Source organism: Gracilinanus agilis, chromosome 2, assembly GCF_016433145.1.
Source record: "Gracilinanus agilis isolate LMUSP501 chromosome 2, AgileGrace, whole genome shotgun sequence".
Taxonomy (NCBI): Eukaryota; Metazoa; Chordata; class Mammalia; order Didelphimorphia; family Didelphidae; genus Gracilinanus; species Gracilinanus agilis.
This window is the reverse complement of record NC_058131.1, coordinates 655,863,630-655,887,686: the sequence shown is the minus strand read 5'-3', so window position 1 is coordinate 655,887,686 and position 24,057 is coordinate 655,863,630. Positions and strand designations below refer to the sequence as shown.

General features: G+C 35.0%; 1 protein-coding gene across 1 annotated transcript in view; it reads left to right on the top strand.

Moving 5' to 3' along the window:
• The window catches only part of MYO9A (myosin IXA), a 232,246-nt gene that overhangs the window by 46,891 nt on the left and 161,298 nt on the right, over window positions 1-24,057 (top strand). Inside the window, exons 8-9 of the mRNA XM_044665785.1 lie at window positions 8,475-8,564; window positions 22,352-22,468. Coding sequence (XP_044521720.1) covers window positions 8,475-8,564; window positions 22,352-22,468 — 207 coding nt within the window. The remainder of the gene's footprint in view (window positions 1-8,474; window positions 8,565-22,351; window positions 22,469-24,057) is intronic.

The following is a 24,057-nucleotide window of genomic DNA, read 5'->3' as shown; positions in this document are numbered from 1 at the left end:
TGCTAGAGAAAGTCTCACTGCCTTGCTGTTTAGGTACATTAAATATTCACATTATCCAGTTTTAACTGGACCTTCACTGTTGCAAGGCAGTCCTTTCTTTCCTCTCTAATTGAGTCCTTATCTCATGCTCCATAGAAGTGATTTCAAGCTTTATCTTCCCTTCTCCAATCCACTATACTTCCTCTTTCACCATCTCAGCTGAGGACACTGCATTTTATTTTTCCTCAGAAATACTGAACTTTTCCTTTTCTCATTCTCTTCATCTCAAAACTCCTTTATATCATCTTTGACTCTTGTCACTTTTCCCTGATCCCTGGCATAGAGGTAACCTTTTTGCTTCTCAAGGCCAGTTCCCCAATTTCTGTGCTTGAAGGGTGCGTGCTAGTCTTTTCTGACAGATTGAATCTTTATTCATGTCCTCTCATTTTTCTCCTTGGAAAGGTTTTCAGCCTTTTGCTATCTTTAAACAAAAGTCCCATTGGACTCTTCTATCCCTTTTCTCAACCAGACTCCTTGAAAAAATTGTCTATATTAGCAGCTTCCATGTCTTTTCCTTTCAGTAGCTCCCCAACCTTTGACCTCATCACTCATAGGAAACCGCTTGCTCCAAAGCTACCAATGGTCTTTTTAAAAAACCCTTACCTTGGGGCAGCTGGGTAGCTCAGTGGAGTGAGAGTCAGGCCCAGAGACAGGAGGTCCTGGGTTCAAACCCGTCCTCAGCCACTTCCCAGCTGTGTGACCCTGGGCAAGTCACTTGACCCCCATTGCCCACCCTTACCAATCTTCCACCTATGAGACAATACACCGAAATTAAGGGTTTTAAAAAAAAAAAACCCTTACCTTTCTTATTAGAATCATACTAATTATCAGTTCCGATGTGGAAGAGCAGAAAAGACTAGGTAATTGGGGTTAAATGACATGTTGCTCAGGGTTCCCAAACTTTTTTGGCCTACCACCCCCTTTCCAAAAAAAATATTACTTAGCCCCCTGGAAATTAATTTTTTTTAAATTTTAATAGCAATTAATAGGAAAGATAAATGCACCTGTGGCCATTACCACCCCCCTGGATCGCTGTAGCACCCACCAGGGAGCGTTAGCACCCACTTTGGGAATTACTGGTCTAGGAAGTATCTGAGGTCAGAATTGAACCCAGGATTTCCCATTTCGAGTCCTATCTCTATCTCCTGAGCCAGCTAGCTGCCCCTTCAATAGTCTTTTAATTGCCATATCTGATTTCTTGTTGTTCTCAACCTGCCTCTTCTGCATTTAACACTGTTTGACACTCTTTTCTATAGGTTTTTTGGTGATACCACTCCTGATTCTCCTACTTGTCTGACTACTTCTCAGTTCCCTTTGCTAGCCCCTCACCTATATCATGCCTTCTCACTGTGGGTGTCCCCTGTAGTTGCATCCCAAGTTATCTTCTGTGCTCTTTCAGTACTCTTTCTCAGTAATCTTGCCTGCGGTTATAGGAGTGTCATCATCATTTATAAGTAGAGTCCAGTTATGATCACTTGTGAATATAGGGGGAAGTTTTTCACTTACTGGAAGATACTTTGCTGGAGATAGAACTCAGTATTCATTCTGCTCTTGGTGGTTTCAGAGTGTCATTGTAAAATGTCAAAGAATATTCCACTTTCAAATTTAATTTACATATATTGAATATTCTTCTAAGTTTCATTTTCTTAATCTGTAAGGTAAGGATTTGGAGAAAACAGTCTCTATCTTTGTATCATTTAATTTTATCCAGCCTGTGCAAAGCATTATACTATTAGGAAATTTATGTATAATTTAAAGAAGACATGGTTTATATCCATAATGGAACTTAATAAAACTTTATTTCTGACACTGATGGTGGTGATAATTTGTGGGGTTATGTGGTAGTTGCTATGCAGAATGCAAGTTCAGAGTATATCCCTAACTTGTCCTTAGTGTAATTTATTATTGATCTATTGTCTGTTACATTTTCTAAGCTCTCTAAATAATTTACATTTTAGGTGATAAATATGTATTTATCTAAAGTTAAATATACTCGGGGGGCAGCTGGGTAGCTCAGTGGAGTGAGAGTCAGGCCCAGAGACAGGAGGTCCTGGGTTCAAACCCGTCCTCAGCCACTTCCCAGCTGTGTGACCCTGGGCAAGTCACTTGACCCCCATTGCCCACCCTTACCAATCTTCCACCTATGAGACAATACACCGAAGTACAAGGGTTTGAAAAAAAAAAAGTTAAATATACTCATAAATGTATATTTCACTAAGAGATGAATTACATGCCTGAATATAAAAGGCAGCACATTACTCTTTGAATTCTTAACACCTTTTATTATGAATTTTACAAAATTATAGTTAACTTTTGATGACATTCAGGAAGAGGCAAAAATACTACTGGGAAGTACATAATCCAAAGCTTACTCATATTTGGCTTTGCAGAGTTGTGTACCATCATTTAAATGTGGGTGTGCCTCCTTTCATGGAATTTACTTCCATTAAAATCAGGAAACCCCACTACGAAGCTTTTTTAGGAAGGGCTGTTTTCAAGCTCTAAACTCTATAGTGTATGCTCTAAGTTTAGTTAGCCAATGTCACAGTTCAGCCTAAGTTAGCAAAACTTTACATAGATGTGTTCTTGTAAACCTTTTTAGGATCAAGGATGAAGATTGAGAATTCAAAGGATATATATGTTTGGTTTTTAATATTTTTGTTCCATGCTTAGCTTTCCTTCATGAAAATGCAAAGGATTTTTTTCACAGACACCATTTCCTGTTTATAGGCTTGTGCTGATGGGGTTGATAGATGTTTTCCGTATTTTCACACCTGCTAGTGTTTGTTCTTTCTCACCTTCACTCCTTCTCATGATATTTAGACATTTTTTCTTTCATCACTCTATCAGTGGAGCACACAATGTACTTTGAATCATAAGTAGTGGTCAATAAATACTTGTGGTTTTTGTTGTTTTTTTTTTTTTTAAGAAAAAATTAAATCTATTTTCTTTGGCTGAAAAGAGAACTTTTTGATATTTAAGGACTTCAACCCCCTGTCCTAACTATGTTCCTTCCTAAAAGATGCTGGAATAGAAGCAAACCTTAGATAAAATATAGTATCTGCCTTCAACTAGCTTATAGCTTAATAGGATTAAATGATACTAACAAAATTATAAAAGTCAGTAAATAATATGTGATATTATGGAGTTAATATAATAGAGTTTTTTAAAATTAGATGAGTTCTAAAAGGAAGAATTTCGAAAAAATTACCAGTGATTTTTCTCAATAGATTTTTCATTCAAAACAAAGTTAATTTTTTAAATTGCATATTTTATAAAATAAAAATATTTATTAGATTGTAATTGTATATAAACACAGGCAAAAATGAGACAATTTTTATGAATAATTGTAAACATCTAATTTGCATATAGGGAAAGAATACAAAGAAAATGTGTGTTAATTTCAACACAACCTACTTCTTTTTTAACTTTTGTATTTAGCTGGGCTTTGCTCCTGTTTTTTATATAGTTGTTGTAATTTGTCAGGGGTTTTTGATTGTACTTTCTTTATGTAACTTTATATAAATCTTCAAATAATTGTTTAATTTTGATGTTTGTAGTTTTTTATGAGGCAACAATTTTCCATTACATTGATATTCATTCCATTATGTCTATATTCAGGCTTTTGTGAACCCTGGAACAGAATTTGCTTTTAATTTTTTACTATTATAAATTGGCACTGGATTAACACATATTTTTCAAGATTTTAAATTTATCATAAATTTGTTTTTACTGCATAATAGTCATTGCCTGAATAACATATTTGGTTCTTATTTATAATCCTGATTGAAGGAGTTGAGTTTATCTAATGAGGCTATTTTCTTTTCATAAGTCTGGACATGACAAATTGGAATTTAGAGATTAGACTCTAGGAATAAGATGTCAGATTTTTGGCACCTTTTGTTTAAAAAATGCAGCAGAAGGGGGCAGCTAGGTAGATCAGTGAATTGAGAGCCAGACCCAGAGACAGGAAGTCCTGGATTCAAATTTGACCACAGACACTTCCTGGCTGTATGACCCTGAGCAAGTCACTTAACCCCTATTGCCTAGCCTTTACCACTCTTCTGCCTTAGAACCCATACATAGTATTGATACTAAGATGGAAGGTAAGGTTTTTTTTGTGTTTTTGTGTGTTTTGTTTTTTTTTAATGCAGCTGAAATAAAATGAATTAGCCTATAGGATGTTAATGTTCATTGATATCTCTTCTGCTAAGTTGAATTAAAGTCCTGGAATAATGAAAAGGAGAGGCTTCCAAGAAGATTATAGAATACTATTGAATTCCCATCTGGCGAAAATTTTCTATTTGGAGTCTAGCTTTTTTAAGTGAATCAATCATTCTTCCATTGAATTATAAATACAAAGTTACACATTAAAAAAAAGATTTAAAATATGTTTGATTTTTTTAAAATATTGATCTCTTCTCACCAACTTGCCTCTCCTCTTTTCCTAAATATAACACACTTGTTATATTTAGTCATGTATGAAAATTCATATAAGGTTTTTTCTGGTATTATTTCGAAAAGTCTATCAGTAGGACCACCAGAATGATTTAAGGAGCTTTCATTCTAATGGAGATATTGGACCATATACCATTTAAAATTATGAAAATACAGAGCATATAGTAGTGAAAAGTTATATTTTAGAAACTTGGGAATCAGGTATAACCTGCTAGGTGTTAAGTACTTGAACGGTTTTTTAAATGGAGCCATAGTATATTATATGAGGTGAAGGCAAAGAAGATATTACAGACATAGGGACCTATTTGTGCAAATATGGAAAGTGAAATTACATATATAGGAAATAGATAGCAGTTTAATAAAACAATATAAAGAATGAGGTGGAAGATAGATTGTGAAGGGATTCAAATGGTAGGTTCAGGATTTTGAATTAGGCTAAATCAATGAAGAACTAATTAAGATTTTTACATAGAGGAATGGTGTGTTTGAGGATCTGTGTTTGAGGAACATCCATCTGAATAGAGAGTTTATTCCTTTGAAATCCTGCATGTTTTATTTTCTGAATTTAAAAACATCCTCAAAGGAGCCATAGACTTCATCAGAATGCGAAAGAGATCCATGATTCAAAAAATGGTTGAGAATCCCTACTCTAGACTTTTCCGTACCTTTATTTTCCATTATACTTTTATCTATCCTATTTCTGGATCTACCCTATTTGGGCATTTTTTATTTATCCTATTTTAGGTGTCAGTTGTTGGTAGGGAACTGATAAACTTGTCCTTACAGCAGTGGAGAATTAACTAGTCAGATGAAAGTACTAATAGAAGAAAGGTTATCTCACTTCTCTCCCTGATTTCCATGTACTTTATAAAAAGGCCCCTCTTAAAAACAAATAACTTCTTAGCCATCTCTCATATCTATTTACATTTTTATCATGTTTTAAGGTTTACAAAGTTCTTCCTTTACAGAAACCTGTGAGATAGATAGTATACCTATAATTATTCTAATTAAAAAAATTAAAAAACTGTGGGTAAAGTATTATGATTAAAAATAATAAAGACTGATATAAATATAGAAATTAGTAGTTTAATTAAAGCCATGGCCATGCTGGTAAAATACATATAAGACCACGCCTATCTTTTATATTTACCGCCGGAGCCCATCTTCTAGCCAGCCCTCAGGAAGGTCAAGAGGCCTTACTTTCAGTTCTCCTCCCATTTAAACTGTCCTATGCGTGGGGACACAGGTGTTTATCCTGACTCTAAGTGTAGTGCTCTTGCAACACCAAATTATCTCTTTTGAAAATATTATTTTGTATAATTTGAATGAAACAATATAAGCCCAAGGCATATATAGGTTCTTGTGAAATCTCTGATTTCACTTGAAAAATATAACACCCCGCACACCCCCCAAAAAATTACATTCTGAAGATAGTCCAAAAAATGGTTTGGATCCCTTGAAGTTGCTAACTTTTGTCTTAACCAAAGTGTAATGCTTTTTATCTTGGGACTTGCAAGTGTTTTGAAAAGATAATGATAGAAAAAAACAGTTTGTATAAGCAAAGTGTTCTGAAATTTTTTTGTGTGGACTTACATTGTCTAATAATCATTAGTAATCCCTTAATTGCCAAATCCAGTGACCTTTTATCACTTCTCATCCTTCTTGATCTGTTTATAGCTTTTGACTCGTTAAATACTTTTTTTTTTTTAGAACACTAAAGGATTTATGACATTGTTATCTTGGCTTTTCTCTTCCCTGTCTGATCATTCCATCTCAGTCTTCTTTCTGCTGGTTTGAGTTGTCTCTAGTACACTCTTGGTCTAGAGCAGGGGTCGGCAACATATGGCTCTTTCTGCAGGAGCCATAAAGTCAATTTTTTTTTCAGGTGCTGTTACAGGAGCGGCACTGTGAGCACTGTGAGCTCTCACGAAATTACATTTTAAAAAATGTGGCGTTTATGGCTCTCATGGCCAAAAAGGTTTCCGACCCCTGCTCTAGAGTAAGAGATTTCTATCTTGTTTTAAGTGAGAAGGATATAGGGATCAATTACTGTGGCTGTCTTAAAAATTATTTAAAATTTCAAAGGATAGAAACATTTTTCTGAATGAGGGAAAAAGGGGGCAGTGGCATTTTATTTTTTATTTTTATTTTACTATTTTTTTGTTATAAAGTTATTTTATTTTACCAATTACATATAATAACAAATTTCCATGTGAGTTTTCCAAAGTTATATGATCCAAATTGTCTCCTTCCTTCTTTTCCCTCCCCACTCCCAGAGCTGGCAGGCAGTTCAATCTCGGATATACATGTATCATCATGCAAAATACATTTCAATATTGAATATTTTTGTAAGAGAATAATCATATAAACCAAAACCTCAAACCCAAACCCAAGTAAACTAAAGTGAAAAATTGCATGCTTTGATGTACTTTCCAACTCTAACAGTTCTTTCTCTCGAGATGGATAGCATTCTTTGTCCTAAAGTCCCTCAGAATTGTCCTGAATCATTGTATTGGTGAGAGTAGTGAAGTCTATCACGATCATTCCACGTTATTACTCTTACTGTGTACAATCTTATCCTGTTTAGCAGTATCATTTTAGGGAATTATTTTTAAGGGAATCATTTAATTCTATTTAAGGACTTGTTTGTGAATTGACATAGATGTCTGTGACAGGGTTCTTTGCACTAGAATCCTTGGAAAATGAGTAGAATTATTTGCAGTTTTCTACACTGGAATTTTTCTCCATTTCTTATAAGGGAAAGCCTAATTTATACATATATGTATATATACACATATGTATGTATGTATTCACCATGTATACCAGCAAAAGAATAATAAATTGTCATGACCATTGCATTTTATAAATAGTGGCTCAATTCTCATTTTATTTTATTTTTTTGGTGGCTACAATTTAATTAAATGCAACATGTCATTAACAATTGGAAATAATATTGCTTCTTTTGAGAAATTTCAGAGGTCATACAAGAAACTTGACTGGCAATATTCTTTAAAAAATGTTTTTTGCTTTTTTTTTGTTTTTACTATTCCTTTTTATTTTTGATCATGGCTTTCAGGTATTCTGATGATTCTTAGACTATCTCTCCTGGATCTATTTTCCAAATCAGCCATTTTTCCACTGAGATATTTTAAATTTTTTTCCATTTTAAAAAATTTTTCCTTGTTTCCTGATATGTTATGGTTTCATTAGCTTCTGTTTGTTCAGTTCTAATTTTTAGGGACTTAATTTATTCCTTGAGTTTTTATGTTTCCTTTTACATTTGACCAATTCCCCTTTTTAAAGAGTTTTTTTTTTTGTTTTCTCTGAATTCTCTTATTATTTAGTTTTTTTACTTATTTAAATATCTTTTCAAGTTCTTCTATGGTTCTTTTGAATCCTTACATCCTTTCTCATTTTCCTTTGAGGAAGAGATAGGGGATCTTATTTAGACATATTGAGACTTACTTGGGTAAGTCTTACATGCCCACATACTTCCATTTACACTTGGCATATAGTAAATTTTTAATAAATTCTTGTGTCTGTGTGTGCACATTTTTATATTTGTGATAGCTGATATATAGGAAAAGTCATCCAGATATGGTGATTTCAATGGTAGAAGGAATGTCTGATGAGGAGTTGCCCTCTAACAATGCAGAGCTACATTTCGTCTTACTATCTTAGGAGATTAGTCTTAGCCAAACAGAGTTTAAGAGACTTGCCAGGTATATGTTGGATGAAGGATTTAATCTTGTCTTCCTGACCCTAAAACCAATGCTCTTATCTTCTATGCTTTGCTGCCTCTCATGTTACCATAAACCTGTAATATATATATGTATATGTACACACACACAGATATGGTTCTGCTCTTTGAAAATATTTTTTTGTTCTTAAGAAAAAATGGATTTTCAGTGATTTGGTCAATAATTTTGCAACTTTCAAACATTTAAAATAAATATTCTGGTTTTTGTTCATATTAGGTGAAAGAAGAGATGCTATTTGAAGCATTAGTTACCAGGAAGACTGTGACTGTGGGCGAGAAGCTCATTTTGCCATATAAACAGGCAGAGGTATGTATTGGTTCTCTTTTCAATCAATATCTAAACATTTTGAAATTTTATTTCTGTAGTCTATAATACCACTGATGTGATTAATAAAGTTAATATGGCTAATGATTATGTGGGTAATATCAACATTTAAAATTTTTGTTTCTGTAGTTTATTTCTATAGCTTATGTTATCAATATAGTGGGCTATTCCTTCAGTGATGCTATTATTGTAACACATTTCTTCCATGTCTGTTGTCAGTGTATTCTAATGAATTCTTCATCATTGGTCCACTCAGTGTCAAGAACCTTCCTTTGGATGTTTTGATTTTGTATGCATACCAGTTAAACTATTAAATAGGCTGGCCACTATACTTTGTTTGTAGTTTGGAACTGGCTCACTTATCTTGTGCTCTTGCTGAATGACCAGGCTGTCTTTTTTTCAGGTCACATACCTTTCTTGATATCCTGTATATCATTTCTCCTTCTCACTTCTTCATTTGTAATGTGCTACAGCCTGCTTATGTCTATCATTAGCCTCTTTGTTATCATTAAAGTAACCTATGACTTTAATTCTTTGGAGACCATCGAGTATTTCATGGTTTTTAGACATATGACATGAAAAGGAGACTAGTATTAAAAAGATGGGCCTTTGTTTCATGGAGAAGTTTGGGGTTATTGAAAACACTTTGCACTTGCTTAAAAAGATAATACCTATTCTTTTGTAGTGCCTTTCTCAGACATATATATCCCTATAAACCAGTCATATGGATTGTGCATCCAACAGAATATTCATCATTTAGTCAATAAGAAGTTTTCATTGAAGTGGTTTTTCTTGTTTCGTTAAGCTAAGCACTTTTAAGAGATTATGATATGGGGCAGCTGGGTAGCTCAGTGGAGTGAGAGTCAGGCCTAGAGACAGGAGGTCCTAGGTTCAAATCCGGCCTCAGCCACTTCCCAGCTGTGTGACCCTGGGCAAGTTACTTGACCCCCATTGCCCACCCTTACCAATCTTCCACCTATGAGACAATACACCGAAGTACAAGGGTTAAAAAAAAAAATTAAAAAAAAAAAAAAGAGAGATTATGATAGGTCTGATTTTGGAGATTTTTAAGTCTTGATTCAGTTCAGGCAATATTATTTGCAAAGATTAACATCTTAACATCTTTTGAGCTCACCACTAGATATTTCCAAAATAGTGACAAACACCATCTTCGTCTTTTTAAAAAAGTTCTTTCAATTGATATTAGTAATCATAGATACGATGCTATTCAAATTGGTAAAAATGTTCATCAGCACAAGGCCAAGCATGGATCCTTACTGGGTATCTCCAGCCAAGTTGTCACTGAACTATTTCTATTAATGACCAGTTCTGAGTACATATAATTGTATTCTCTCTCATACATCTTCATTTTGTCTGCAGTAATAGTATGAGATATTTTGTCATATATTTTCCTGAATTTCAGGTAAACTATATCTACACTTATTTCCCCTGATATACTAGTTTAGTAATCCTATCAAGAAGGGAAATAATCTAGTTCGGCATGAACTATCCTGGCTTTTTTTTCCACCGCTTCCTTTCTAAATGTTGAATAGCCATCTCTTGAATGGTCTGTTGTAACAGTTTCCTAGTCACTTAGTGATTTTCAAATTGTATTCTTTTCCTTTTTTTGAAGTTTTTTTTGGCCTTAGGTCATTTTTGAGCAATAATTTAGAGCCATTTTGAAGTTACCTGTTATGTAATAATTTTATCTCTGGTTTTTATCTTTCTTTCCCCAGGTAATAAATTCACAAATTTATCAATCTTTAAAAGTGTACTTTAAAAATAATTGGGTTTTCTTGCTTTTTCAGCTATCTATTTAATATTCTGTTCTTAGCAAGAGAACAGGAGACCACTTCCTCATCACTTCTTGAATTTTTTGAGGACAAGGTTCTTTCCCAGGACATGAGAGAAACTAGAGTTAAAAATAAATTCTTCTTTGCCCACTAAGATTTTACTTGTTATAGAATGGACTTACTTGCTTTATTGATGGGATCAATAAGTTAATAGTTTCTAATGACCATCATTTCTCGTCAGGATGAAGCATTTGATTTTATTTGATGTTGTTTGGTTCTCGCATTATCCACAGCCTCCTAATTCGTTTGTACCACAGTGTATCAGACTCTGTGTACAATGTTCTCCTGGTTCTGCTCCTTTCGCTCTGCATCAATTCCTGGAGGTCTTTCCAGTTCACATGGAATTCCTCCAGTTCATTATTCCTTTTAGCACAATAATATTCCATCACCGTCAGATAACAGAATTTATTCAGCCTTTCTCCAAATGATGGACACTCTCTCATTTTACAATTTTATCCTCAAGACACTTTTAGCCAGCTCATGAGGACTGAATTATTTTCATGATCATACTAAGATGCTTTAATTTCTAGGGCAGTAAATATCAGTAAACATAACCCCTATAAATAAAAGCTCTATGGAAGGTCCCCAGTGATTTTGAAGAGTAAGGGGTTAAGAGACCGGAAAGTTTGACAATTGCTTTTGAAGGTAGTAATAGTGGTACTACTGGTGGTGATAATAAAAAAGAGTTTTACATCTTAAGTTATAAAAAGAAGTTATTTTATACAGTCATAAATCCTGAGTTCAAGTGTAATCTCCTACACACAATAGTCGCAGAACTTATACTGGTAGATGTAAGGCTGGGATTTGTGCAAGGGGTTTGTGGTTAACTGGTTCTCATCATTATTATATAGAGGCAGTTGCCTTAAAAGGAGAAATACCAGTGAAACCCCAGGTCCAGTTTCCATCTTGATGTCTTAATACTTTTATTCCACTACAAAAGGAAGTTATTTTTATCCATTTGGACAATAGTCACCCAGTCAGTCAGTGAGCATTATTAAGTATCTCAAATGAACCTGGCATTGGATTTAGTCATAGTGGACGAAGACCAAAGGTGAAATTGTCTCTACTCTCTCACAACTTGTATTTGATAGGTGAGGAAGCACGCACAATAATTACTACATACAAAATAAGTGCAACTCTTGAGCACCAGCAATTGGGTATAAAAGGATCAAGAAGAGTTTTATATAAAATTTGATGCTTTGGGTACATTTTTCTTTAAGCCCTAGCCTTCTGTGTATTGGTTACAAGGCAGAAGAGAGATAAGGGATAGGCAATGGGGGTTAAGTGCCTTGCTCAGGATCACCCAGCTGCAAAGTATCTAAGACCAGATTTGAACCTGGTATCTCCTATCTCTAGGCTTGGCTTTCTGTCCACTGAACTACCCAGCTTCCCCTTAGGTACATTTTTAAGGAAGTGAATGATTTTCTGGAATATGGAGGTTGGGCCTCCAGGTAGATGGGGCAGCCAATTGATTCCAAAGCATGGAGAAGTGCTGTGACCTGTGTAAGAAGCTTAGAGAAAGCTGATTTGGATGGACTTTGGAGGAGGTGATAGAGAGCAGTGTTCAGAGAGACCAAAGGGACCACAGAAGTTTATGTAAGATCCTAAGTGATCATAGAGATGCTACATTTTTATCTCTGGATACTTGAAGAGGAAAAGGCTTCTTTGCATAGTAGGGAAATCAGCTGGCCACAGATTAGGAAGAAGATGGTGTTTGTGATACCTTTTAGTTGTATGAGCCTAACCATGGTACTTTATAGCTGAAAGCCAAGTGCTAAAGTGCAGCATAGGTGCTAGTGTAAGGGGCAGAGGAACCTTTCTCATTGGGAGGTACAGACATCAAATGACTTTAAAAAAAAAACTTTATCAAATCTGTGATCTCATCAATCTGGCTGTTTTCTCCAATGATACAAATCATAAAGCCCTGTCTCTGCATAATTCCTCTCCCCCCCTCCATCCCCAATTCCCATGGTTTAAAAACCTATTAAATTTAGGTCTGTGTCTTCTAATAAATTTGTCTTGAAGAGGCCCTTTTCTAGATCTCATGACATTGCTATAAGGAAAGATGAACTGCTTGATTTCTATTAGAACTGGAAAGACCTCCATGAACTGATGTGGAGCGAAATAAGCAGAGCCAGGAGAACATTATACACAGAAATTGAAACAATGGGCTGTTCAAACGTAATCAACTTTGCTACTAAAAACAATGCAATGATCCAGGACAACAATTCTGAGGGACTTAAGAGAAAGATTGCTTGATTCACATCTAAGAGAAAGAACCGTGGGAGTAGAAATCCAGAAGAAAACATATGATTTATCACTTGTTTATATGGGTGTGTGATTTGGGGTTTTGGTTTTATAAGATTATTACAAAAATGAATAATATGGAAAATAGGATTTGAGTGATAATATATGTATAACCCAGTGAAATTCCTTGTCATCTCTGGGAGTGGGGAAGGAAGAGGAAAGGAGACAACAAGAATTATGTAACTATGGGGGGAAAATTTAAAAATTTTAAAAATAGATCTCATGACATTTACATGAATATTTATTCAAGAAATGGAGTGTTCTATCTATCATCACTCTTGCTACATGGCTAGTTTAACTGTTTTCCAGTTACACTTTTTTGGGTATCTTTTATACTGTTTTTTAATGTAATTTTTCCATAAAATACTGCATCCCTTATGTAAGCATTAAATGTCTTTCCATTGCCTTCTGGAGGAATTTCAATTTTAATTCTCTGGGAATTATGATATTTATTGATTCACAATCATAACATTACCATAAAAATATTGACATATGTTATACTCTGGAATAAGCTTGAGGTAATTGAAAGTGCTGAATAATTTCCTTACTGTCAATAGCATAATTCTTTTTTAAAAAAGAATTTTATAATAATAAATAATAAAATTTAAATAAAATTTAAAATCTTTAATTAATTAGGACATTTTCCCATGGTTATAGGATTCGTGTTCTGTCCCTCCTCTCCCCCAACCCCCTCCCACAGCCAATGAACATTTCCACTGGGTTTTATACTGTTATGTGCAGAAATGAGCAGCCATATTTCTGGGTGTGCAAGCTGGCAGTTGCCACTTTATAACACAGAACCTAGCAGAGCACTCAGGCCGTGTGCCAGAGTGTCAGTTAAGGACAGGGTATAAAAGGAGGTCTCCAAACCCCTGGGAACTTCTCTGACCTCACCTGGAGGTTTAGGGAGGAGGAGGATTTGGGCCCTGAGGGTGGTTTTTGGGAGATTTTTGTTAGGCAGGTAGGAATTATTCAAACATCAGAGAAATATTCAATACTTCCTTGCAATAGATAACATCTTATATTCCAGCTAGTGAGAAAGCTACAACCAAGAATATCTGCAACTGACTCATGGGCTGCCCAGCCTTGGGGCTCAGCTACAAGCTACAGAGTTGCCCTAAAGGCTGTCTCTTTACTCTGTTCCTAAACAATATCAACTTGTGCTCCAGGATTAATCAACATCAACAATTTAGGCAAGGTCTTAGGGTTTTCCTTCACCCACCCACCTACCTTCCTTCTCCTTCCCTCAATTATTTATAATTAAACCCTGTTTAACCTTGAGCCTGAACAGTCTTGGAGCCTTGCTTACCAATCAACAATCATCCTTATAGCAGTCAGATCCACATTACAGATTAGTTGATCAGGTCATCCAAGCCAGTTATACATTTTCCAACTTGAGCTTTCAGGGAGTTTCGGTCAACTTCCTGAAGACATTTAAACTACCTTGGCTGGATTGGTTCCAATCCCTGGGTCTATTAGCAGAGAACCTTGGGCTTAAAGGGGACCTGACCCAGCTGCTGTGGCAGGTTATCCAACTTTCATACAGCCTTGGTTTGGGGTTACCTACCCTTCATATTCTATCAACAACATCTGCCTAGGCTCGTTGGCTGTTCCTATACCAATCACTTTATACCTGCATTACAATATGTGTCATTGATCAAGACCTATTTCCATATTATTTATATTTGCACTAGGGTACTCATTTTGAGTCAATATCCCTAATTATACCCTCATCCACCCATGTGATCAGGCAGTTGTTTTTCTTCTGTGTTTCTACTCCCTCAGTTCTTCCTCTGAATGTGGATAGCATTCCTTCTCATAGGTCCCTCATAGTTGTTCTGGATCATTGCATTGTTGCTAGTAGAGAAGTCCATTATATTTGATTTAACCACAGTGTATTCGTCTCTGTGTATAAATGTTCTCCTGGTTCTACTCCTTTCACTTTTCATCAATTTCTGGAGGTCATTCTAGTTCACATGGAATTCCCCCAGTTCATTATTCCTTTGGGCACAATAGTATTCCATCACTAACAGATACCATGATTTGTTCAGCCATTCCCCAACTGAAAGGCATACCCTCGTTTTCCAGTTTTTTTGCCACCACAAAGAGCATAGCTATAAATATTTTTGTACAAGTCTTTTCCCTTATGATCTCTTTGGAGTATAAACCCAGCAGTGGTATGGCTGGATCAAAGGGCAGTCAGTCTTTTAGCTCTCTTTGGGCATAGTTCCAAATTGCCATCCAGAATGGTTGGATCAATTCACAACTCCACCAGCAATACATTAATGTCCCATTTTTGCCACATGCCCTTCCAACATTTATTACTTTCCTCTGCTATCTTGTTAGCAAATCTGCTTGGTGTGAGATGGTGCCTCAGAGTTTTGATTTGCATTTCTCTAATTATTAGAGATTTAGAGCATTTTTTCATGTGCTTATTGATAATTTTGATTTCTTTATATCAAAATTGCCTATTCATGCCCCTTACCCATTTATCAATTGAGGAATGGTTTGATTTTTTTTTTGTACAATTGATTTAGCTCCTTAAAATTTGAGTAATTAAACCTTTATCAGAGGTTTTTGTCCTAAAGATTTTCTCCCAATTTGTTGCTTCCCTTCTAATTTTGGTTGCATTGGTTTTGTTTGTACAAACCCTTTTTAATTTACTATAATCAAAATTATTTATTTTATATTTTGTAATTTTTTTCTCATTCTTGCTTGGTCTTAAAATCTTTCCTTTCCCAAAGATAAATATAATATAAATATATTATTCTGTGTTCACCTAATTTGCTTATAGTTTTCTTCTTTATATTCAAGTCCCATTCTGAGTTTATCTTGGTTTAGGGTGTGAGATGTTGATCTAAACCTAATCTCTGCCATATTGTTTTCCAATTTTCCCAGCATTTTTTGTCAAATAGTGGACCAGTACTTTGTCAGTTTATTTTTTTTCAAAGTATCAGCTTCTAGTCTTATTTATTAATTCAATAGTTCTTTTACTTTTGATTTTATTAATTTCTCCTTTAATTTTTAGGATTTCTAATTTAGTTTTCATCTGGGGATTTTTAATTTGTTCACTTTCTAGTTTTTTAATTTGCATGCCTAATTCATTTGACCTCTACCCTCCGGAATTTGTTGATATATGCACTCAAGGATATAAATTTCCCCTTCACTACTGCTTTGGCTGCATCCCATAGATTTTGGTAAGAAGTCTCATCTTTGTCATTCTCTTCAATGAAATTATTAATTATTTCTATGACTTGTTCTTTAACTAACCGATTTTGAAGAATCATATTAATTTTTGGTTTGCCTCTCCATGTACCCTTGTTAATTATTCTTTTTATTGCATTGTCATCTGAAAAGGTTGCATTTATTATTTCTGCTTTTTTGCATTTGTTTGCTGTTTTTATGTCCTAGTACATAGTCAATCTTTGTGAATATTCCATGTGCTGCTGAAAAGAAGGTGTATTCCTTTTTGTCCCTATTTTATTTTTCTCCACATATCTAGTAACTCCATTTTTTCTAAGATTTCATTCACTTCTCTTACCTCTTTCTTATTTATTTTTGGTTTGATTTATCTAGATCTGATAGAGGAAGGTTCATGTCTCCCACTAGTATAATTTTATTATCTATTTTCTCCTTAATCTCCCTCAATTTCTCCTTTAGAAATTTAGATGCTATACCATTTGGTACATACATGTTGAGTACTGATATTTCCTTATTTTCTATACTGCCTTTTATCAGGATGTAATTACCTTTCCCCTATCTCTCTCTTTTTTTTTTTTTTAAACCCTTACCTTCTGTCTTGGAGCCAATACAAAGTATTGGCTCCAAGGCAGAAGAGTGGTAAGGGTAGGCAATGGGGGTCAAGTGACTTGCCCAGGGTCACACAGCTGGGAAGTGTTTGAGGCCAGATTTTAACCGAGGACCTCCCATCTCTAGGCCTGACTCTCAATCCACTGAGCTACCCAGCTGCCCCCTCCCCTATCTCTTTTAACTATTTTTACTTTGGCTTTGTTAGATATCACAATTGCAACTCCTGCATTCTTTTTCTCAGTTGATGCCAAATAGATTTTGCTCCAGCCTTTAACCTTTACTCTGTGTGTGTCTACCTGCTTCATGTGTGTTTCTTGTAGACAATATATGGTAGGATTTTTGTTTCTAATCCATTCTGCTCTTTGCTTCCGTTTTTTTTGTTGTTGTTGTTTGTTTGTTTGTTTTTTAATTTTTATTTTAAACCCTTAACTTCTGTGCATTGACTCATAGGTGGAAGAGTGGTAAGGGTAGGCAATGGGGGTCAAGTGACTTGCCCAGGGTCACACAGCTGGGAAGTGTCTGAGGCCGGATTTGAACCTAGGACCTCCCGTCTCTAGGCCTGGCTCTCAATCCACTGAGCTACCCAGCTGCCCCTTGCTTCCGTTTTATGGGTGAGTTCATCCCATTCACATTCAGAGTTATTATTACCAGTGGTGTATTCCCCAACATTTTGATTTCTTCTCCTTGTCCTACCCTTTCTTCTTTCACTATTTCCTTCTATACCGGTGTTTTTCTTTTGATTTTGTTTTATAGATTTTTGCTGCCTTGTGAAGTCATTTGCTTCTAGTTGTTGGATTCTAATTTTTAAAGACTGAATTTCATCCCTGGCTTTTTTGTCATCCTTCTCCTTCTGGTCTGATTTTCTTTGCCTTCTTTCACTTTCTTTGACTTGTTTTCAAGCTGGTCAATTTTGGCTTTCAAGACACTATTTTCTTGTTTAAGTTCATGTATTTCATTTCCCCAATTGTCTTCAGCCTCTCTTGGTTATTTTTTGAGTTCTTGAGTTAATTGAATTTTGAGTTCTTGAGTTCTTCCAAAGCTTTTGTGCATTTCACTGGAGTTTCTGTGTTTTTTCTTGCTTTTCTTTGGTCCTCCTCAGATCCATTTGCTTTTTGTTCATTTCCTGAATATAAGCTGTTGATTGTAGTTTCTTTTTTCTTTTTGTTTAACCATATTTTTTCCTTCTTTCCCCCTGGTAATTGGCTGTTATCTTTCTCTTTTGATTATTTGCTGGATCTGTGGGTTTGGGCTATTCAGTCATGGAATTGCTTCCTCTCTGGTCTGCTGACTGACTAGATTAGAAAGCCCCGAGGTCAGATCTTCCCCAAGTGATAGTAAAAGCTAAAGAGATGATTTTCCCTACTCTCACTGCAGTCTATAGGGGAGGGGTGTTGGAAGTTCCTTGCCCTCTGAGGACTTCTTATCTGCCCTATTGATAAGATTAAGCCAGGGTGGAGTTGGTCTGTAGAGCTTGATTTTCTCTGAGGTCAAAACCTTGATAAATGGTGTGGGGAGCAGTGCAAGATGGAGTGTTTGCCATCTGTAATCTGGAGTCTGGCACAGCTGTGCCAGTGAGGCACTCTCTCCAGACTAGCGTCCTTGGCCCGCCCAGAGATTTCAGGATCTTCTTGAGATTTTTAGGCTTTTTTTTTCCCACATACCTTTTAAGTTGGATTCAGCAGGAGGATCCCCTATCTCTGTTCTGTTGTCAGATTTGGTTTTCTGACCCCTTAAAGCCCTTTGTTCTTGTTTGGTATTGAAGATTTTACAGAGGTCTGGAGCCTTGCTGCTTCTAAGCTGCCATCTTCCCAGAATTCCTCAAAGTCCACAATTCTTACTTGTAACATTTTTTAAGTAAAAAATGTGCTTCACTTTCTGATAATCTAGTTCCTGAGGTGACATTTCTTTAATAGTTTAAAGATCTGTAACTTCATCATTGTGAGTATTCCCTCCACCAAAGCAGATCGTTGTCATTTTTTTAGTTCCAAAGGAATTATCTTGTGGCTAACCTGGTAACAAGCTTCTCTGAATTTAGCTTTGTTCATTATCTGTGACATATAATAAGTTTTTCAATGAGTCTCAACTTAAAGACATTCCCATCTACTAGGAGTTTCTAGTTTCTAATTTCCATCATGGCTTTTGCCATTCCAGTGCCATCTTTTTATAGTAAGGCATTCTTGATTAAATTGAGTGGTAATGGATTATATGCAGATTTCCATTGAGGAAAATGAATCCTGTCAGTTTTGAAATGAAACATTTCCTTTTCATTACCTTTTCATTAAATCACCCCCTTCTTAAATTTCCTATATCTATTAGATGTAAGGGCCAGAATTGTAAGGGGTAAAAATTAAAAGGGTTGGACTAAATTTATGAGAGTATGGTTGGCAGAAATTAATCAATTCCAAATGATTTTTTCGCAATTTATTTATAAAATAGAGGGAAAGAGCGAAAGTAGAGAAATGAGAAAGAGGGCAGAGTAAGAGATCTCTCTTCACAAGCTAGACTTTGTGCTCAAGCCCTGGCTTTACTCCAGCAGGGCTCCAGAAGCCCCAGCAAGAAGACCTAGTGGTCACTTAAACAAGGGTTGTAGCCACAAGGCCTCCCCCCAAATGAGGGGCTTTTTCAGAGGCTAGTACCTCTAGAACAAATCAGGGAAGCAAGTCAGCCTTTTTCATTTACCCATGTGGTAGTCCTAATAGAAATGGAAAGCAGTCCTCAGCTGAAGCTCCTCCAGGGTCCAGTTGAAGGCAAAAGACATGGTCACAGGAAGTTCTTGCCACTTTTTTTTTCTTTCTTCACATCCTGTGCCTTCCCTCTACTTATGTGGACCAATTACAACAAAAGCTTTGCTTAGGAGTGGCCAGGGGGGTAAATCAGTTGATTCTGATTTGTCACTTACTATAGTACATGTGGGTCATAGATCTCCCCATACTTAACGATGGGGGTTTATACCCTTCTGGTGATTAAATCTAAAAATGGGTAGGGGAAAGTTCATCCCATCTTTACATAGGAGCACCTTCATGATTCCTGTCCCCTTTGTTTACCCCTTTTGTGGCCATTGTATGCAAAACTGATATTCCTAGAAGCATAAGTCTCTGACTATGCCATCCTTTTACTAAGTAAACTTCAGTGGCTCCCTGTTGTCTTTAGAAAAAAATGTAAAAACTTTTTTTTTTTTTTTTTTTTTTTTGGTATGTAAAGCCCTTTGCAACCTATATGTATTCTATAGTTTATCTGAATTCACCTTCCTCTTCCTCACACAATATTCCATCTCCTTTCTCCAAGCTTTTCAATTACTGTCTCCTGTGCCTAGAATATCTCTCCACTGCAACACATACTCTTCTTCTCCACCCAAGAATGTGTCATTATTTAGTTTTTATTTTTTAATGTTATTTATTTATTAAGTATTTCCCAGTTCCATATAATTTTTTAACATTTATTTTTTAGCATTTTGAGTTCCAAATTCTCTCCTTCCCTCCTAATTTCCCCTCCTTGAGAAGGCAAATAATTTTGTAATAAACAAACAAACAAACAAACAAATATATATAGTGTCATTCTAAAGAAAGTTTTATATTAACCTTGTTGCAAAAGAGAAAGAAAGAAGAAAAGAAAAATGGAAAAAGTACATAACTATGCATCAGTCTGTGGAAGTGATCAGTTTTTTGCCTGGAAGTAGATGGCATTTTTCATCCTGGATTGTTTGGAATTTTCTCAGATCAGTCTTGATTAGGGTTAGCAATGTTTATCCACAGTTGCGTATCCTTACTATATTGCTGTTTTGCTTACTTCGGTTTTCATCAGTTTATATTAGTCTTCCCAGGTTTTTCTAAAAGCATCTTGCTCATCAATTTTTATAAAAGAAAAGTATTCCATTGCAATCAAGTACCTCACTTTGTTCAACCATTCTGTAGTTGACAGGCATTTCCTTGATTTCCTATTCTTTTCCACCACAAAAATAGTCGTTATAAATAATTTTGTACAAATAGATCCTTTTCCCTATTCTTTGATTTCTTTGAAAAACCAACCTCGTTGTGGTGTTCCTGGATCAAAAAGTACATAGTTTTATAACCCTTTGGATAAAGTTCCAGATTGTTCTCCAGAATGATTAGACTAATTCACAACTTTATCAACAGTGTATAAATGTCCTTTTTCCATATCCCCTTCAGCATTTTTCATTTTCCTTTTCTGACACGTTAACAAATCTGATATATGTGAAATGGTAACTCAGAGTTGTTTTAATTTGCATTTCTTTGGTCCATAGCGACTTAGAACATTTTCCATGTGACTACTGATAGCTTTGATTTCTTCTGAAAACTGACTTTTTATAACTTTCGATCATTTATGAACTGGGAAATGGCTTATTTTTTTTAATTAATTTGACTCAGCTTTCAAACTATTTGAGAAACGAGGCCTTTATTAGATAGATTTTCCTTAAGAATTTTTTCCCCTAATTTCCCCTTTTCCTTCTAAGTTTGGCTGCTTTAGATTTATGCAAAACCCTTTCAATTTCATGCAATCAAAATTATTCTATTTTTTTCCTGTAATCTCAGTCTCTTGTTTCACCATAAACTCTTCCCTTTTCTGTAGATATGAAAGGCATATTTTTCCTACGCTCCCCTAATTTGTTTATGATATCATTTAGATTTTTCTTTTTAAATCCATACCTTCCACCTTAGAATCAATACTGTTTATTGGTTCCAAGGCAGAAGAGCACTACAGGATAGACATTGGGAGTAAAGTGGCTTGCCCAGGTTCATACAGCTAGAAAGTGTGTGAGGCCAGATTTGAACCCAGGATCTCCTTTCGCTAGGCCTCGTTCTCTATTCACCAAGCTACCTAGCTGCTTTCCATCCTTTATATCTAAATCATTTGCCCACTTTCTCCTTATCTTGGCATATGATATGAATTGTTGATCTGTGTCTAGTTTCTGCCATAGCACTTTTTGGTTTTCCTAGCAATTTTTATCAGTTGGCAAATTCTTATCCCCCAAACTTGGATCTTTATATTTATCAACCACTAGATTATTATGGTCAAAAATTAATATGTGTTATGTACCTAATGTAGTCCACTGATCCAACAGTCTTATTTCTTAGCCATTACCTGGTTGTTTGGATAATTGCTGTTTTGTTATATGGTTCCAAATCTTGTACTGATAAGCTGCCTTCCTTCACATTTCTTTCATTGATTCCCATGATATTCTTGACCTTTTTTTATATGAATTTTGTTATCCTTTTTTCTAGCTCTTTAAAAACAATTATTTGGTATTTGATGCAGGTGGCACTGAATACATAAACTAACTTAGGTAGAATTGTCATTTTTATCATTGGCTTGACCTATCCCTGCGCAATTACTATTTCTCTAGTTGTTTAAATTTGACTTGATTTATGCGAAAAGCATTTTATAATTATGTTCATACAAGTCCCGGAGTTTGTCTTGACAGGTACCATACTCTTGTCTCTTATTTTCTTCAAAATATAGCTCAGGAACTTTTTTTGGGGTGTGGAGTATGAATCCATTTCTGATTTTTCTGGTATCCTAGTGCCTTTCCTCCAAATTTACTTGCATTCGTTTTATATATTTATGAGCAAATGTTTTCTTTCTTGACCAAATGTTAAGGCCCTTTATGGCAGGCACCTTAAGTTCCTAACTCTGGACCCATCTGACCCAAAGTGAAATGCTTTTAAATACATGTTGATTGAGTCATTAAAAAATAAACATAAACATTGTCTGTTAAAATGTTTAATGCATTTTTCCTCAATTCCAGTTTCCCTTATGATTTTACTTTGCTTTCTTTACTAGGCTGTAACTGTGAGGAACTCCATGGCAAAATCTTTATATAGTGCCCTTTTTGACTGGATAGTTTTTCGAATTAATCATGCACTATTGAACACCAAGGACTTAGAAGAGAGTACCAAGGTAAATATTGATCTTGTGTTTATATTTTTGCATGTGAAATATCTTGTTTAGTAATAGTATTTATAATTCAGAGAAATAATTTTCTATAGAAAGAAAAGTGGTTCAACTTAATGCAATTTATCCCATCATTTTTGTGTATGTTGGGGAAGCATTTATACTAATTTCTTTAGGAATGGGATATAAAAATTCCTTATTTTATGTTTTTTAAATGTAAGTATTAAAATTGACAGATGTGTGTGATGTTATTTTTATTCGTCTAGTCATGTAATTAGTTTTGTTTCTAAACATTAATTTAGAAACATCTCTTATTCTCCTAGCTTTGTGGAGTTTTTCTAAAAATTATCCTTATTTCTTTTCCTTTCTGTAGTTCTTCTTAGGAGGGCCAGGCTTATTCTTTGTAGTATTTATTTTCAATTCATTGGTATTTGTTGTTCTTTTTATTCACATTGTAGTAATTGTATATATTTTTTTCTTGTGTCTACTTGCCTTACTTTTCATCGGTTTATTTTAGTCTTCATGATTTTCTGGAAGTCTGAAAATTCATCACATTTTTACTTCACAATAATGTGCCATTCTTTTGGGGTACCACAATTTGTTTAGCCCCATACTTTAGTAGGCATCTACTTTATTTCATTTTATTTTAACAGCTACAAATGTGCTGCTATAAATACTTTGCTATATATGAAGCCTTACCGTTTTCCAGTGTCTCCTTGTTGAATATATTTCTAGCAGTTAGAATTTCTAGTAAAAAAACTATAGAAATTTTAAACCATTTTATATGCAGAATTCTAAATCACTTTTTAGAAAGATTATATAAATTCACTTCTTCACTAACAATGCACTAATGTGCCTATATTTCGATATTGCCTTCAACACTAAATATTCCTTTCTTTTGTTATATTTTCCCATTTAGCTTAATGTGAGATGAAATCTTGGTATTATTTTGTTTTGCATTTTTCTTATCATAATTTGAAACACTCTCCCATTTGATTACTAATAATTTTCATTTCTTTAGAAAACAGTTTGTTTTTATCTTTTGACCCAGTATCCATTGGGGAATGGCTTTTGGTCTCATGTATTGCTGTTGTCTATGTATATTAGATGATAAATTCCTACTTAGGAAACTTGAAATGAAAATAATTTTTACAATTGCTGGTTTCTCTTCTTAGGTATATTCATTTTGCTCATGCAAACTTTTCAGTTATGTGAAAGCAAATTATCTTAGTTATCTTTTCTAATTTACTGTTGCTTGGTTATGAATCAGTCTCTCCTAGGGAAAGATAGGTGGCTCAGTAGATAGCAGACCTGGAGATGGGAGTTTCTGGGTTCAAATGTGACCTCACTTAATCCCAGTTGTCTAGCCTATACTGCTCTTCTGCCTTGGAACCATTACTTAGTATTAATTCTAAGATAGAAAGAAGGTAAGAATTTAAAAAAAAAAACAAACAAGAATCACCTCCTGTCCATAGATACTTTTTATCTTTCTTACTCATTTTTTAAAAGATTTATCAGTCATTTACTAAGTGCTTTCTATGTGCCAGGTACTGCACTAAGCACTAAGAGTATCAGCACAAAAGTTAAATAATCCC